We start from the raw sequence: 18,049 nt of genomic DNA, 5'->3' as shown, positions 1-18,049 counted from the left end.
GTTTGTTGTGGAACCATAGACATGGAATTGGTTTTTGTAAAACTAGTTGAAACCAAGAAAAGTAAAAAAGTGTGATTTTGTTCTTGATGATATCCTCAATTTATAGAGAGTTTAAAAAATACCAGTTTATACAAACATTGTTTTCTAGAACTCAACACAAACTTCTTAAATCCCAAAACGTTAGCCTTTTTTTTGTCCTGGGCCTTGAATTCTCTGTGAAATATGACATTTTTTACAGCTCCTTTCCTTCCTCCCTGTTCTCTCTTTTGTTGAGATTTGAGTCTGGTTTGTCATCAGCAAAGTTCCCCACCTGGAAACCTAAGGACCACCATCCTGAGGGTCAGAAAGTATAATTGATGAGATTGTTAAGATAGTCCAAGGCAGCAACATTTCACTAAAGATTTTTGTTGTGCAGCCTGAATGGTACCCCTCAAATAACTGCCATCAATTTCTTTCTATTTTGCAAAATACTGTCTGATCCATATAATCTTAATTCCTTGATCCATACTTACATTATCACTGCCTGAGCACCCATCCTTGTATCCCTGTTCTGATCAGCCATAGTCCTCTAAAAGATCCATTTCAAACTGGTTCTCCCATTTCTTAGTCTATTCCCAGAAAACTATATGGAGCAATGAAAAGAGCTCTGAATTTAAGTCACAGTACCTGAGTTTAAAGTCCAGTGCTGCTTCTTATTTTTTGTGAGTCCTTGGGCAAAGCACGTAATCTCTCAAGATCTGTTACCTTACCTGTAAAATGAAGATGCAGGAGTAGATGACTCAAGAATCCCTTCTTGCTCTAGACCTATAACTTATAATTCCCTGAGTTATTGGTACTCAAAAGTCTGTTCTCAAACATACTTCATCCTGTTTGAAGGACCCTCATGTCTGTCCTGTCTGACTTTAGATTTAGAAAGTCCTTTTAATTGCTCATTCCTAATCTCCAATTTATTGAGTCATTTCAGACCAGTCCCATTCTTTGCAACATCTCTTGTAGTTTCCTTCTCCAACTCATTTTACAGATTAAGAACTGAAACAAAGAGGGTTAAGTGACTTTCCCAGGGCCACACAGCTAGTCTAGGGCCATATTTGAATGTAGGTCTTAATGATTAGAGTCCCAGCACTATTCACTATGTCACCTACATGCCCTCATTCTCCAACTTGGGTCCCCTTCAAATGATGTCAGGGGTTGCTTCTAACAAATGCAAAAGGGTTGTTTGTGTATAATGTCTTGTGATTTTCCTTAGCCATAGGTATCCTAAGAGTCATCAATTTTCACTTCAATTCTTTACTCCCAGTTATTACCTTTATTATGTATATGTGGCAAACAACAAAACTCCAAGGCTTTGAGCCAATTTATTATGTTATAATTTTCTATGCACATATTTCTTCAGAGAAGACTTAAATGTCAAGAGGGTATGCACGTTTTAAAAACCTAAACTTTGTTTCTCTTGTTTAGCCTTTGTTTTCCCATCTCTTTCTCCTCCATTCTGCTTCCCAGTATCTCATGAACTTCCTTGTTTAGTCCATTGCCACTATGATCCATACTAGTTCAAGTTCTCATTACTTAAACAAAGTAGTAGCCAAATTGTTTGCCTTGCCTTTAATTTCTCCTCATTCCAATCCACTGTTGCCAGAGTATGTGGTTTTATGATTATTGTCATAGACATACCCATCCCTATTAGATTATAAGCAAGAGTAGGGACTTTGTCATACTCATCATCACCCTTACTTGTCTATCACTTGGTAACTAGACTAAATTAAGGAACAGCAACCTTAAGCCTGTAGGCCAACTTTTATATGATTCCATTTAGGAATGGTTTGTTTATATATCTGGCCCTCAGGTTGTGCTTGTAGTTTGCCATCCTATAGTAGATGAACAAAATTGTAAGTAAAGTATGGCATCTGAATTGCAACATTTTAATTAGTAAAATTAAAACTGCGATATTTTTATTAGTAACATTTCACTGGATTTTCTTTTTGTTTTCCTTAGCTAATCTTTAAACTTATGTTAGCATTGATTTAAAAAGGAAGGCAATGGGAAGATGCACAGTGGCTTTTAGCAGTCTTCAGTGAGTTACCAAAGGCAATTTTCATACATTGTGATTAGACTATAGAGGATAAATATAGAGGCAACCTAGTCATAAGGAGGAATATTTCATGTTGTATTGGGTTAGGCCTGACTCAGAGCACTCCCCTGATAATTTGGGTTTAATTTTGGAACAAAGAGAGTCGTTCTACAATTAATAAAAATGGAACTTACTTAATGATAGCAGAAAAAGTACATTCAACAAGGATGCCCATTAAGAAACCTTTTGGTGAATCAAATTATGAAACTCCCATTGTGGTCAACTAGCCAATCATCGCAAAGCTCACTTAGATTTCATGGTCACTTTGTATTCAGGCAATTAGGAAGTGACACATGAGCTCTTACTATCCCTAGCCAACAGCAAACAACTTTTAAGGAAAAAACAAAACAAAACAGTAGGGAAGGAGAGGTTAAAATATTGATACTAACACAAATACATGAAATGGACAACTCATGATACAGTAGTACCTATAAGATACTTAAAGAACAAGAATGAAGCTTCCAGTGTGTTGGACAGAAATTACCTAGCATTTGCCAAGAAAATACAGAAGAGGAGGCTGCTAGGTGGCTCAGTGGACTGAGAACCAGGTCTAGATATTGGAGGTCCTTGGTTCAAATGTGGCCTCAGACACTATCTAGCTGTGTGACTCTGGGCAAATCACTTACCCCTTATTGACTAGTCTTTACCACTCTTCTGCCTTGGAACCAATATGCAGTATTGATTCTAAATAGAAGGTAAGGGTTTAAAAAAATACAGAAAAGAATCATTAGATAAAGTTATTCAGTAATCTTGAAAGGATAAGAAAGGAGAGAGATGAAATTGGAAAAGGACTAATGTCTTGCTTTTCAATAAAAAAAGGAAGGATGAGTCTACAAACTGAGTGCTCAGAATATTGGGGACATTTTAGGAGTATTAAAGTTATTGTGTATAAGGTTCTAGAAAAAGGAATGATAATAGAACTAACATGGCATCATCAAAAACAGGTCACATTAGACTTATTGTATATTATTATTTGAATGGAGTTATTAGACCTTTAGGTCTAGACATGATGTAATTTCTTAATTTTAGCAAAGCATTTGACAAAGTTTCTCATGCAATTCTTAAGGGCCAGATGATAGTACAATTGGGTAGATTTGGAACTGGTTGAATAGACATTGAGGCTTTTATGCTGCCTTGGAAGGATAATTCCAGTGATACAATCTAGGAATCTATGCTTGGTCCTGTGGTAGTTAACAATTTTATTAGTGACTTAAATTAAGACATCAAATACACAGATGACAGAAGACTACGGGAGATAACTAATATATGGACTGAGAAACACAAGATTCTAAAAATTATTTGATTGTATTGATTCTTAAGACAGAAGATAAGGGTTTTGAAAAAAATTCTAAAAGTTATTGACAGATCAGAACATTGGACTTCAAATAAAATAAAACTAAATGGAGATCAGTTTATACTTGAGTTTAAAAAAAATCAGCATTATAAGATGGAAGGAGTTATGATTAAGTAGCAATTTGTATGAAAAAGATCTGAGAACTTTAGTAGACTGCACCCATTGAGAATAAAAAGTTAGGATGGGCTCCATATTGCCTCAGATGTCTTATCACAACATGCCTACTGCTTCTATTATATTACTTCTCAACAGAGACTTTACTCACTGCCATTAGTGTCTTTTTAACATCTTGGCTCTTTCCCTCACTCCTTAGCTCTGGTGCCTCTGCTCAGGACTGCCTTTTGAATGGTAATAATCTGACAAATTTGTGTTCCCTATTTAGAGAAAATGGAGTCCAATCCAGCATGGCTACATAACATTCTCTGTAAAGGACTATCACTCTTCCAAGCTTTTGAGAATTGGAGCAATCTAGAGCTGGAACACATATACTTTCTCTCTCTGTATTTCTATGAATATTTTTGTTAAAGAACCTTTTCTTTGATCTTTTGAATGCCAGCAGTGATATAGTTAGGTCAAAGGACATGCATAATGTAGTATAGTCTTATGTATAATTCTAAACTGCTTTCCAGAATGGTTAAATCCATTCATAGGTTCAGTAAGAGACCTTTAACATGCCTGTTCTCCATGGCCCTGCCAACATTTGTTATTTTCCTTTTTTGGCCATCTTTGCCAACTTAATGGTTTTGAGGTAGAACCTTAGAATGGATTTAACTTGTATTTAATTGTTAGTGATTTAGAATATTTTTTCATATAGCAAAGGTAGCTGGGCTTTCTTCTCTTAAGGACTGCCTATTCATATTGTTAGACCATTTATCAGTTGAGTAATAATTCACTCATATAAATCGAGTTCCTTATACATCTTGAAAATGAGATTTTATCAGATAAACTTCCTCCAAATATTTTCCCCCAATTAATTGTTTTACTTTTTCATCTTAGCTTTGTTGAATTTATCTGGTCACACATTTAAAAATTTTTTTGTCACCAAAATTGTCCATTTCGTCTTCTTTGATCCTCCCTTTCTTGTTTGGTCATGAACTTTTCTTCTATTCATAGATCTGGTGGATAATTTTGTCCATGTTTCTAAAATTTATGTATTATATGACCTTTTATATGTCATAAATATATTTGGAGTTTATCTTTGTGAAAGGTTTGAGGTATTGGTTTAAATCTAATTTCTTCCACATTGCTCTCCAATTTTCCTAGCAATTTTTATCAAATAGTAAATCCTTGCAACAGTGTATGGGTGTATATGGGTGTTCAAGGAGAATTAGGAACCCTAATGTGAGGGCTTGTCAAGCCCTTTTCAGAGATGCTCATTCACTTTTGGTGTCCACCTGGTGCTCAGTTCTCATTTGTGGATGGCACTCCAGTAAACCATAGGGGGCCACAAGCCAAATCAGTGTGAGGGTAGCTAACAAGTCTCAAACCTGCTGGGGAATTAGGGGTATATCTGCCCCATAGCATATAAATATTTCCCCTGTGGAAGGGGGAGATGAGAACAATTTGTTCCAAAAGGTGAAGGGGTAGGAAGCAAGCACTGTGGTCAGCTTAGAACTTGGTCAGGCATGAAAGAAACCATTTTCATCCACTGCATCCTGGGCCATCATCTGCCTACTTGACTTTTGTCTTGCTACTGGACTTGTAAGAAAGGGTGAAGCCGATGACTTTGTGCAATTATGCCTCACCTTATTACAATTTATACTCGTGTCAAAGTCATTTTTGCCCTCTTTTAGTAGGAAGGACACAACCAAACCATCAAGAAGTAAAGGCTAAAAAAACCCGTCAGCCTTCCATGCTTTCTCTCTACCTCCCGCTAGGGGGAAGCGGAGAGGGAGGTTTCTCCATTCCCCGCTTCTCTAGTTTAGGGTATTTCTATGATCACTTCCGGTGGGTCCGTTCTTCCCCGGGAAATTTATAATTCCAGGTTCTCTTCTCCCTCCCCAAGATGACGACTTCCGCTCGGAACTGGATCCCGGAAGTGTCGATTGGCTAGAGTTCCCTCCGCTGTGTGTGAAGAGAAAGAACGTGGGAACCCCCTGGGTCCGATTTGTACCTGTGCACGGAGTTGGATTAAAGGCTGACTCACCATGACGACCCCGGCACCGCCCAAGAAAATATTGGCCCCTACGGTGTCACAGATCAATGCCGAGTTCGTGACCCAGGTGAGTGCTGCGCAGACTTGGAGAAATGAAGATTTTATAAGGGTTTATGAGACAGAGGGGGTGGGGAAGGGTGAGTGCCGGGGACCACAGTGCCTGGAAAATGGAGAGGGGTGGAGGTGTGTAGGAAAGAGGTACAGGAGTTTCTCATTTGATTTTTTTTTTTTTTTGGGAGTAAGTTCAGCGTTGTGTCACTGCTCAGCTTTCTTGTCCCCAATTCTGGGAACTGGACTAGAAGTCCCTTATTATTATTATTTTTAAATGTTGAAAGGGAAAGTGAGGCAGCAGGAAAGCGAGGAGCTTGCGTTTGAAAGGTAGAGGGCAAGTATAGAGTTTACTTCTGGAAAACAGAAACGGAATCTCCTGGTAACCAGCTTCTTGCACTGTGTTTGTTAGAAAGGAGAATTAAGAGAGAGCAGAAGAGGTAAAGAGGCTATTTTAGAAACCCAACAAGAGTCAAGTGATTACTGGACTTAGGAAAAGGAAATATAATGATGGATGGAAGAAATTTCGGAGGCAGGAATATTGGGACTTGGAAACTGATCATATAGATCAGCGGTTCTCAACCTCTCAATTTGTAGCAACGAGAATACATAATGCATATCAGGTATTTGTATTCCGAATCATAACTGTAGCAAAATTACAGTTTTGAAGTAGCCACCAAAATAATTTTTTGGTTTGGGGTGACGCAACATGAGGAACTGTATTGCGGGGTCACAGCATTAGAAAGGTTGAGAACCACTGATATAGATGATTTGAGGAAGATCAAGAAGAGTCAAAGGTGAATGAATGTTGCTGAATAAATGTTGAATTAACAGACTAAAATGCAGGCAACTGATAGCATTAAAACTCAGGTTAAATGACTTCCTCATGGCTTCACAGTAAGGGTCAAGAGTTGAGGTTTTTATATAAAAGTGGCAGTGTTGTCTAGTGCTATATTCCGAGTCTTGAAGACCTGATTTCAAATCCTAAGGCAGACATTTTAATTAGCTTTGTGACTCTGGACAAGTGACTTGACTGTCAGCACTGTGTGCTGGAGGAAGTTCCCTGTGTGATAAATTTAGTAGATGGTGGAACAAATTCCTATATCAACAGTTCTCTATTACAGATCCTCATATTTGTATATATACACATGAAATGAATAGGTGAATTAAACATAATTTGTTAAATACTCTTGTGCCTTCAAGCATTGAGGATACAAAGAGAAAAAGAAAACAGTCTTACTCTCTTGAGTAGTTCACTGTCTAATTGGGGGACAGCACATATAGGAGGGTCAGTTGCAGTGTGGATGGAAAGGTTCTGGAGTCTTCAAGGTACATTAAGATATCTTCCCTGCAGAATGAGGAGCCCGGACAGTTCTAGTCCACCACTATTGGGAATTTGGGTGGGAAGAGTGGACCTTAGGGATGGAGGGGATTGAGGATTCTGGATTTCCTTTGGTAGTGATTGGAATGGAGCCCCAACATCTGGCAAGGAAAAAAAGGGAAGGCATTGGCAATAAGGTCTGAGTGAGTGGAGGATGGGGGGAAGGGGGGGGGAAGCAATGCTGCTTGGTGCCAGCTCTGGCTGTGGTGCTTCAGGCCATGCTCTTCTCCAGCTTGCCTTCTGGGCTGCTTATCTCTGGGAATATGATTTAATATAAGAAGGGGAACAAACATTTATGAAGTGCCTAATGTGTGCATTGTGCTTAGGTACTGTACACATGGTATACTATGTACTATCTGTAGGAATTTAAAGGAGGGAGGTTGGTTTGGGCTGCTGAGTCTGGGAGAGGTTTCATAGAAATGCATAGGACTTTAGTGAGTCTTGAAGGAGGTGTAGAGTTTCAACAAGTTGAGATTGGAAAAAGGACATTCCAAGTATAGGTAATGGTGTGATCCAGTGCCACACTTATAAAAAAGCTCAGGATATAATCAGGAAATTGAATACTCTAATTTGGCAGGAAGGTAGACTATATTAAGGAGCAGTATGAATAAAAGTGGAAAGGTAGTTTTGAGCCAGATTATAGAGGACCTTTGCTTTGGTATCATGAAAGGTTAGTTCACAGTACTTAGGGAAAAGGCATGCCCTGAACCCAAGTGTCTAAACAATCCTTTTTACCTTTGAGAGTTGCTCAAACAAAGTGTGGTATCCTTCTTCACATGCAAATAACACAATTCATCTCCTTTTTCTTGCTTCCATTTTCATGCACTGATACACATAAGGATAACATTCTATATCTGGATTTTCCTAGTAAGATTGAAGCATGGTTTCTTTGACCTGCTACTCTGTGCCTGTTTAATTCCTTAAGGGACAGATAAACATTGGTGGTACCATATCTTCAAAAAGATCATGCAGGTCTATTATTGATGAACTGTTCCAAATTACTCCATGTTACTCCCAAATTACCCTCTATTTATTTCATGTATATTTTGTATTTATTTATGTGTGTACATAGCTCTCTCTATAGAATGTAAGCTTCTTGAGAGTTGTGAGTATTTATTTTTTGTGTTTTTTTTTTAATCTCCAGTGTCTGGCATATAATAGTTCTTAATAAATGCTTGGCTTTTTGATTTCCACAGATATGGATCTTTTCTTAACTATTTTTTAAATTCTTCTGGATCTTTACTTTTATATCTTTCCACCTTTTAATAAATATAAGAGTAATGTGTGACAGATGATAAGGTCCCCTTTTTGAGTAGACCCTGGTTTCTTTGTGGATGAGGTGTCAAACATGGTCTTGGACTACATAGTAGGTTAGGTGATTTTTCATTCATTAACCCTCTAATCAGGACACCTCAATTTCAGGACAGACTGCCTAAGCTAAGTATATTAACTCTCCTAAGGTGGCAGAGGTCCTAGATCTTTGAAGGTCAGAATCTGAAGGGTTTCTTTTTTAGGTGGAGAGGAGAGGAGGGGTGGGTTAAGCTGGCATTATTGTGTAGAATTAATAGAAGAAAAAAGGTGGAGAGACCCTGGGAAAAGTTCAGAGGCTATTATAGAAATGATCTGGGGTGAAGAGGGGGCAGCTAGATAGCTCACTTCCTAGCTGTGTAACTCTTGGCAAGTCACTTAACTCCAATTGCCTAGCCCTTACCACTGTTATGTTTTGGAACCAATATTTGGTATTGATTCTAAGACAAGGTAAAGGTTTAGCAAAAACCAGAACAAGAAGAAGTAGTTGTTTACCAGGGCTAAGGAATGGAAAAATATGATGTATGCAAGAATTTTTTTAAAAATTAAAAAAATACATGCTCTTGGATATGATTGAGGATGTAGACTCTAAATGAACATCCTAGTGCAAATGCCAACAACATGGAAATGGGTTCTGATCAAGGACACATGTAATACCCAGTGAATTGTGCATCTGCTGGGGGAGAGGTGGGGGGAAGGAAGGAAGGAAGGAATAGAAAATGATGTTTGTAACCAAGGAATAATGTTTGAAATTGACCAAATAAAAAAAATAATGTTTAAAAAAAAATGCTCTTTCCCTATTGCCCCCTCATTGGAAAAGGAAAAAAAAAAGTAAATAATAAAATCCTTATATCTGCATAGTCAAACAAAACAAATTCTCACATTGGCCATGAACAAAAAAATTTATGATTCACTGCAAGAGATATTTTGGAAGTAGAATCATGATTTGGCAACCAATCAAATATGTGATGTGTGGAAGATGAGGAGGAGTCAGAGATGACTGTAGTTTTGGGCATGGTGATTAATTGAACTGTGCTACTCTGCAGAAATAGTAATTTGAGCAGTAGTAGAAGGTTTTAGAAAAAAGTAATAAATTTGGCTTTAGACCCAAATAATCCTACAGGTCCTCTACAGTTAAAAAAAATCTGTGATTGCATAATATAATGAAAATATTTGTTTTTGTTTACATTCCCAGTTAGCATGTAAATATTGGGCCCCACATGTCAAGAATAAATCACCTTTTGATTCTAAGGTAAGCATTTTTGGTTTGTGTCATAATCTTTCTAGATAATGCAAAACTTTAGGTATTTATTTTTGTTATTTATGAATGTTAGCTAACTTTAAATATATCTATGTTTAAATAAATTGAGATTTTACAGTAAGGAAAAACTAAAAAAAAATAGGAATTCCTTAAACTTGAGGACTTAAGGAAGACCAGTTTCAAAGAAGGGATGAAGGGTACATGTAATTGCAATGAATTTTTTACTTCATTTGTAAAGCTGTCCAGGTAACATCAAATTTGGGGACTGGGAAGATTAAATTTCCAGATCACTTTGATTAATGTCAGTGCTGTTTTACCATTAGTTCTGGAAAGGTAGAAGTTGATGTGTATTATCATTATCATTATTATTATTTTAGTTGAAATTTGGGGCAAAGTATCAGCAACAAATTCTCCTAAGTTCTATCGCAATTGGGCAAGCCTTGCAGAAATGATAAACCTCCCCCAGAATTCAAAAGATATCATAATATAGTCAGGACCTAAGACTTTTGCTAAGAACTTAAAAACTGCTACATGAATTTCAAGTTATTCTATTAGTCAAATGGATAATTCAGAGTATGTTTTGCAAAATGTACTAAGTGGAAAGCTTGAAGCACCCTTAAATATGTCATTTCTCTAACCTTTAATGAATTGCTTCTGTTTGCCATTGTACTTTTTGTCTGAATTCTGAAATTTGTTCATGAAATTTAGATTTGGAAAATTATATAAATATTTAAATATGAAGCGTTTTAAAGTATCTCATCACATAGAATTTTATTTTTACAAAACAAGCACAAGTTTTTATTTGATTTTTTGCAATATTGTAAATATTTTTTATCCCATTAGTCCAGATGGAGGTCATAATTTTTCCCTGGGTCTGACTTGTACAAAACTTTGGTGCCACCTATACTTTTTTATTTAAAGAAAAATGTTTTTTGCCAATTACATGTCAGACCCAGGGAAAAATTATGACAAGTTTCCTAAGTTATATGATTGCACTTATCTCCAAACTATATTTCCATATTATTCATTTTTGTGAGTAATCTTATCGAACCAAAGCCCCCAGATATAAATCCAAATAAACAATTGAAAAATCATATGCTTTCATCTGCATTTTGACTCCAACTGCATTCTGACTCCAACTCCTTTGTCTGGAGGTGGATAGCATTCTTTGTCATAAATCCTTCAGAATTATCCTGGATCATTGTACTATTGATAATAGCTAAGTCGATCACAATTGATCATTCCACAGTATTGCAGTTACTGCATACAACGTTTTGCTGGTGTGCTTATTTCACTTTGTATCAGTCCATGAAGGTCTCTCCAGCTATTTCTGAAATCATCCTGTTCATTATTCCTTCCAGCACAATAGTATTCCATCACCATTATATATTGCAGTTTGTTCAGCCATTCTCCAATTGATGGACATTCATTCCTTCAGCAGTACAACCTATGACATCTTAACTACCTACACATTTTTACTATCAAAGAGTTTGTGAATGAAATTTCATTTTAGGTGCACTACCTGTATTTGGGTTAATATTTTTTTTGTCCTGCTGTTTTATAGTAAGCTTGCTTTTCATTTAGCATGTATTGTGCAATGTTAGTTAAAATGCTTATACATTGTTTCTAAAACAGATTGTCTTGTGTAATCTTGAAAAAAATTACTAATTATAGGTATCTCTTCTACATTGTGATTTTCCCCATATAGCATGGTTTTGATATATCACAGTTTGGCATAAGAAATTAAATGGGAATTTTTTGGGGAGTTTTGCAGAAGACAACACATGAAATCCAGCAGATAACATAGAAAAGGCTTAGAAACTCAAGAAATGCATAAAATATATGTATATTATGGTATAATACCAACATATTTTATCTTTTCATACCATAAATATATGCAATTTCTTTTACTGTAAACATCCCATAAAAGAAAAAAATTCAGACTTCTTTGGTACAAAGGGAGAGCCAAAAATTTTACTCTGATTTTCCAGATTGCAGGGGTGCTGAGATGTGGAAGGGATACATTTGAATAGATTGAATTACTCTGAAAAATGAATAGAATTTATCCAAGTAGTCTTGATTCAATATTGCATATTTATATCTTTGGTAATAGGTCATTGAAGCCATATATGAAAAAGAAATTGTCAGGTCAAGGTAGGTAGCATTTTCTTTTCAAAGCTTAAGTCTTCTGATTTTATTCTTCATCTTCCTAGCATGTTATGTATTATGGAGGTAAGTAAACTTGGAGGGTGGGTAGAGGAGTCATGCTTTACCTGTTTGCCATCTAGTTTCTGACTTAGGTTGAAGGAATTGTCTCAATCAAATTGTGTGTCGTTCACCTCCTCCCCGGCCCCCCCCTCCCCCCCACATATTTTGGAAAATGGGGGAAAGATCACTAAGTAGATGGGCCAATTTTTTGGAATTTGTAAACTCATGAGTTGGGAAGAAGGTGTTTAAGGATCCTACATTTTTAAGTTTAGGAATAAGTATTTTTGACTGTGTTGCACCTTTTGACTTATGTTCAGATCCTTTACAGATCACCTACAAAGTTGGAGTAGGAGTGAATGGCCACTTTCTAGGTCTCCTGACATTACTTAGATACTCTCATAATACTGTATATCTGTTACCTCTTGATCCTTCTACATAGCCAGCTTGCCTCTTTTTCCAGTCATACTCATCTTGGATTATATTTTTTACATACTTCTTGTGTGTCCAAAGGCAACAGGAAACACTATTTCTTCCAATCCTTCATCATCTCCCCTTGAATGCTTATATTGAACAGAATCAAAAAGACTATTGTGAAATAATTGCACCTTATGTGCCAATATCTGTGGCAGATGATAAAGAAGTAGATAAATTCTACAAATAACTCAATTAAGGACCCTTCAGATGGAGTCAACATGTACTCTATGATTTCAGAATAAAAGTGAATACGAGGGAGAATGATGAAAAATAAATTGGAAAGCATTGTAGAATGTCAAGCAGTGAAAGAGGCGAAAGGCTTGCATATGTACCCAAGACTTAGTCATGCATCCATCTCTCTCTTTCTCTCTCATGAATACTTTTTTTCAAGAAGAGAATTGGGAAGTCATTGGTTGTCATGTATTCCAAATAATAGCAGGGAGGGGAAGAAAAGAAATTTGCTTTTTGGATTGATCTGTGATTTTATTGGTCTAGGGAACTTCCTTCACTTAGGTAGACAAACAACTATGAACTTAGGTAGTTGCTTTGAGGCACTGAAAGGTTAAATGATTTGCTCAGGGTTTTGAATTCCAGGTTTCCTGGTTCCAAGTCTAGCTCTATTTCTACTTTATCATATTTTCTCTTGAGGAGTCTATTTTAATAGGAAAGAAATGATGGTTATGGATATGAGAGTTATTTCTGAATTAGCTATTGACTCTTCATCTAGGAGAATGTGGATAAAACTAGATGACCTCTGAGGCCTCCTGTCATTCTAGAATCTAGGAAGTCCATTCTACTTTGGAACATTTTAAATTACTTGGAAGTTTTCCCTTAATATTGAGCCTAAATCTGTCTTTCAGTTACTTCTATCTACTGGTTCTCATTCTTACTTTTTAATGTGAAGCAAAGTAAGCCTTATCTCTTTCACATAAGTGATATTTAAAGACTTTTGTTATGCCCTTATAAGTTATGGGGCATTAATCTGTTTGGGATCATTGATCTTTTTGGCAATCTGGTTAGGCCTTTCTATACTTCTCAGAATAATGTTTTTAAATGCACAAAATAAATTATGTAGGATTACAAAGGAAACCAGTTATATTGAAATAGTTATAAAAATATTCATTTATAAAAAATAGTTCATGGCCCCTAAAATGAGAACCTCTATGTTTTAACACTTTTCTGTCAAACATCCTCAGTTCTTTCAACCAATCTTTCTGTAGCATTTATGTATTTATATATGTATATATATATATATATATATATGTACTATCTTTTTGTCATCTCTTGGAAAATAGTTTGAATCAAGAGAATAAATAAATTTCTTTGTCTTTTTATTTTCAAACTTTGGTTTTTTTAAGATTTATTTTGATGGGGTGCAAATAACAAAATGAAAAAAGCCAACAATGTTTTTTAAGCATTGAAGACTTGGCTGTGTTATTTGTAACAACTGAAGGGAGCAACTATCATTTACCAGGCTCACTAAGATTTATAATGGCAATCCTAACAGCTATTTCCTCACCCTTTACACATTTTCAAACACTTATAGAAAAACTGAACTGATTACATTCTGCCCTAAAGTCTGAAAGTTCAAAAGGTAAGAAGCATTCTACATGCCAACTACAAAGTGTATTTAAAAATTTAAATGGCCATTTTTGAGTCTAGTGCCTAAGGCAGCCATTTTCCTGAACGATGATGATTTGGGTGTCCTGGGGAGTGTGGGAATACTTTGATGTAAGATTTATTAACTTGTTTCAAGTCTGTCATAATACAAAATTTATCACCATAAAGTATTCTTAATATTTAACCAGAAGCATTAAATGTTTTAAATGTCAGAGTTCCAGTAATATACTTAAAATGTTTTGTGGTTAATACTTTTATTGGTATCTAACTGAAAGTAATAGGAGAGTGTTATCACTTTTGACCATAATGGTTGCCTAAAATAGTATAAGACCTTGAAAATAGGACAGTTTGCCAGCTCAGAAATTTTCTTCCAGTCTCTTCCATATCCTTATGAAGTAGAAATTATAAATAGTCCTTTTTGTTATTACTTTGGTTTAAATGATTACTATGAATGAATGACTATAAGGTTTTCGAAGTATTTTTATCTTTTTAAAAAATCTAAAGTGATGAATTTTCTTTTTATATGGAATCTTTTATTTTAATCAATTTCTTGACATTGCTAATTACTGATTATTTTCCTTATGTCCTTGAGAAGGAAAGAAGAGAATTTTTGATCTGGAAAGGATCTCATTGTACAAGATGCAAGACCATGCTTTATGACAACATTTTTTGCAGAAAGTCATATCAAGGGGGCAGCTGGGTAGCTCAGTGAATTGAGAACTAGGCCTAGAGACGGGAGATCCTAGGTTTAAATCTGGCCTCAGACACTTCCCAGCTATGTGACCCTGGGCAAGTCACTTAACCCCCATTGCCTAGCTCTTACCACTCTTCTGCCTTGGAACCAATACATAGTTTTGATTCAAAGGTGGAAGGTAAGGGTTTTAAAAAAGAAGTCATATCAATTATAATAAGTATTTTATAAGGTAAGAGGAGGAAGGCAAGGAAGCGGGCGGGGGGAAGTCATGTCATTAAATCAAAAAGTATTTATATTAGGGCCCTCTTCTCTTTGATGAACCAGGGGAGCCAGATACAAAGTGCCAGAAGTCCACCTGTGAGGGTGCTCTAACTCTCCTCACCCCCCTTTTCTATTTCCATTTTCACTTTTTTTTAAGGTGAAATGGTCAGACATGCACTTTAAGTAGATTACTGTTACAGTCAAGTGGAGAATGGATTGGAATGGGAAGAGAACTAATTCAATGATTAACTATTGTAATAGTCCAGATGTGGAGATACACCAGGGTGGTGACTGAGAAATTGGATGAAAAGAATATTTTTGGTGTTTATATAAATTAAAAGCCTGATTTTAGTTATTTTTTTTTTTAATATACATAACTACTACTTAGCTCTGTTATTGGCTTTGGAGAAACTTTAGCTTTGGAAGAGGAACTATGGAGCACAGGGTGATAGACTTATGTGTATATGTTTAGAAACAAGGTTACCAGAGAGTAGCAATACCCTTTTTGAATATACTTTACCTTCATCCCAATTTAAACACTAACCTCTCCTCACTCACTCTGATCCACTGCTGCATTCCAGCATGCAGAACCTAGTTTGTCATCATGGGATCAAACAATGCCCCTCAGTGCCCATCCTACATTCTGTTGGACCAGAGATTGCTATCAAGCAACATAGAGTGGAGTACACTGGGTTTGCCACAAGACTTCTTTGTACATGACCTCTGAAACTCTGCTAACACAAAGTTGGGGGGGGGCGGGGTTAGGGACCTGGACCATTAGAGGATTCTTTTATTCCCTTTCTGCCCTATTTCAAACCCTTCCTACCCAAATCCTAGTTTAATTTCCCTTTCCAAACAGTGTGTTTACAGAATTTCAAACTTGACCAAAAGCTGTGTTGTCATACCCAAAGGATGATTGAGCCTTTCCATCTGTCCTTTGACTGAACATTCCTCCTATATGTTAACATTCCAGAAGTAGCATGTGAGATCTTACCTGGCTTTTAATTTGTAGTCCCAGAACTTTGCATAGTGTTTGACATAATACTATAATATATTTATGAATATTTTTATATAAACATTCCTAGGCTAAAGTAAAATAGCACATTGTACTTCCCACAGAGCCAATTTTTGTTCTTGGTTCAAGGAAGACTATTGAAAGTTGTCGTACATGCCTATAGACCTAACATAGCACACACCTGAATGTTGTTATGGAAGTTATACTTCCTCTCACATTCCCCAATTTTGTATTGATTTCCCATCAGTATGCTGATACTAGTGTTGCTATACTGGCATTTGCTTTTCTCTATCTTATTTGTTGATTATTAGAAGACTTGAGTGATAATCATTTTGGGAATTATTTCTGCTTTTTAATTTTGGGAAAGAGATGCCATTCTGATCCTTAAAAGAGTATGATTTTTTTTTTTTGGAAAGTAAATCTGTTGAATTAAAAATTGGTTTAGAAACTTGTACTTTTCAGGATTCTCAGTACTTTGATACGAAGTAGAGGAACATGGAAGAGTGATCTGAAAAAGTAGGCAAGATGTGGTGATGATCACATATTACTAATGTTTTTTTATAATTACCCTCACTTGATGGCATTCTGGTGTTATGGATTTGAAAGAAGCAGATTTAATAATATGATGAAATTATTTACTATTAAGAGACTTTAAAATGTGAGGTTTTTTAGTCAGGTTCAGTAGAGAATGACTGCTCATTTTTTTTTAAAAGAAAAGTATTTCATCTCTTTTTCATGAATGTATTTTCCCCCTAAGCAGTTTATAGAATGCTAGACTGAATTAGAGAAATCCATTACAGAATCTCCATGAAAAGGAATTCTATTTTTTCCCGTCTTCTTACTTGTTACTAAACTTAGACGTATTGGCCACTGGGTAAATGGTGACAGACTATAAAATGAAATGATATGGAATGTCCATGTGAAATAACCAGAGATCCTAAATGTCATTTGATGTCATACTTGCTGAATGGGCTGTGTAGCTCTGGAGTCTCTTGTTTCTCTTTAGGCTTTTACAAAATGAAAGCCTTCACCATTTCATGCTCAACAGAGCTCTATGGCATAGATTGCTCAGTGAGACTATTTCAGAAATCAGTTGAATAGGATTTTGACAGGATAATGGTCTCTTGGGGTATCATATATTCATAATGCCTTCACATTTAATTTTCAAAATGGGAGACTGCGATCCAGTGGCTGTGTTCTGGTCTGGCCGCCTTATTACCATTATACAGGATGATAAAAATAAATTAGTGAATATTTGAACTAGCTTTTGGAAAGAAACATGAAGATCAATATCATCCTACATTTAAATTTAATTAATACTTTTTAAAAATAAAAAACACTGTAATAGAAAAAAAAAACCTGATAATCCCTCTGTATTTTTTGTTCCTTTTCCCTCAGCACAGTTGCCCATTTCCTTTGTGTTTTGTAGAGAGTATAAAGTTCAGGAAATAGCAATAAATGGAAAAATATACAATTAAAAAAAAAGTTCTCTGTAGTTTACGATCCTGTGTATTACCTTGAATAAAAAAAAAAGATAGTTTAAACATTCATGCTTCCTTTGTACTTGAAACCTTTTCTTTAAAAAAAATTAATTTTGATTTTGAACTTAATTATTATGAACACAAGACATATCTATTTATAAAGAATAAGAAAGAAGCTTTTACAAGAAACTGAACTGCTATTATATACTCTTGGTTACATATGTTAAACTTGCTGTGAAGTAACAAAGTCCTCTTCTATATTTTTGTTTTCTTCTATGCATTAAAAATATTATTGATGCCCTTTTTGATTATCTGTCACTACTCATTAACCTAACACTCCTTCTTGAATAGAAGCTCTTCCTTGTAATAAATAGAATGCCTTCCTTGGTGTCCAGCAGAGCAAATGGATATTAATCATATTTGAAAATGCATATCTCATGCTGCATCTTGAGTCTATTTCTTCTTGACTCGTCTTATGTCCAATATCTGTATCTTTCTATGAAGTCAGCTATTCCCCAAACCATCCAAGATTGACTGGTAACAAAGTGATATGATATGAGTATTAATAAATCTTTGTTATTGATGTGAGTTTATCTCCCCATTCCTTTGATTTGCCAACAGCAAAATGGTAATAGTTGTATTCATGAATCATATGTATAGG

At 35.7% G+C, this 18,049-nt stretch overlaps 1 protein-coding gene across 1 annotated transcript in view; it reads left to right on the top strand.

Moving 5' to 3' along the window:
- Positions 1-5,466: 5,466 nt before the first annotated feature.
- Positions 5,467-18,049, top strand: part of AQR (aquarius intron-binding spliceosomal factor) — a 117,688-nt gene continuing 105,105 nt past the window's right edge. Inside the window, exons 1-3 of the mRNA XM_003340036.4 lie at positions 5,467-5,704; positions 9,570-9,626; positions 11,749-11,789. Of these exons, the coding sequence (XP_003340084.2) occupies positions 5,630-5,704; positions 9,570-9,626; positions 11,749-11,789 (173 nt within the window). The 5' untranslated portion in view covers positions 5,467-5,629. The remainder of the gene's footprint in view (positions 5,705-9,569; positions 9,627-11,748; positions 11,790-18,049) is intronic.

This window comes from Monodelphis domestica, chromosome 1 (genome assembly GCF_027887165.1).
Source record: "Monodelphis domestica isolate mMonDom1 chromosome 1, mMonDom1.pri, whole genome shotgun sequence".
Classification (NCBI taxonomy): domain Eukaryota; kingdom Metazoa; phylum Chordata; class Mammalia; order Didelphimorphia; family Didelphidae; genus Monodelphis; species Monodelphis domestica.
The sequence above is the reverse complement of the archived record's forward strand: the minus strand, read 5'-3'. Positions and strand labels throughout refer to the sequence as shown.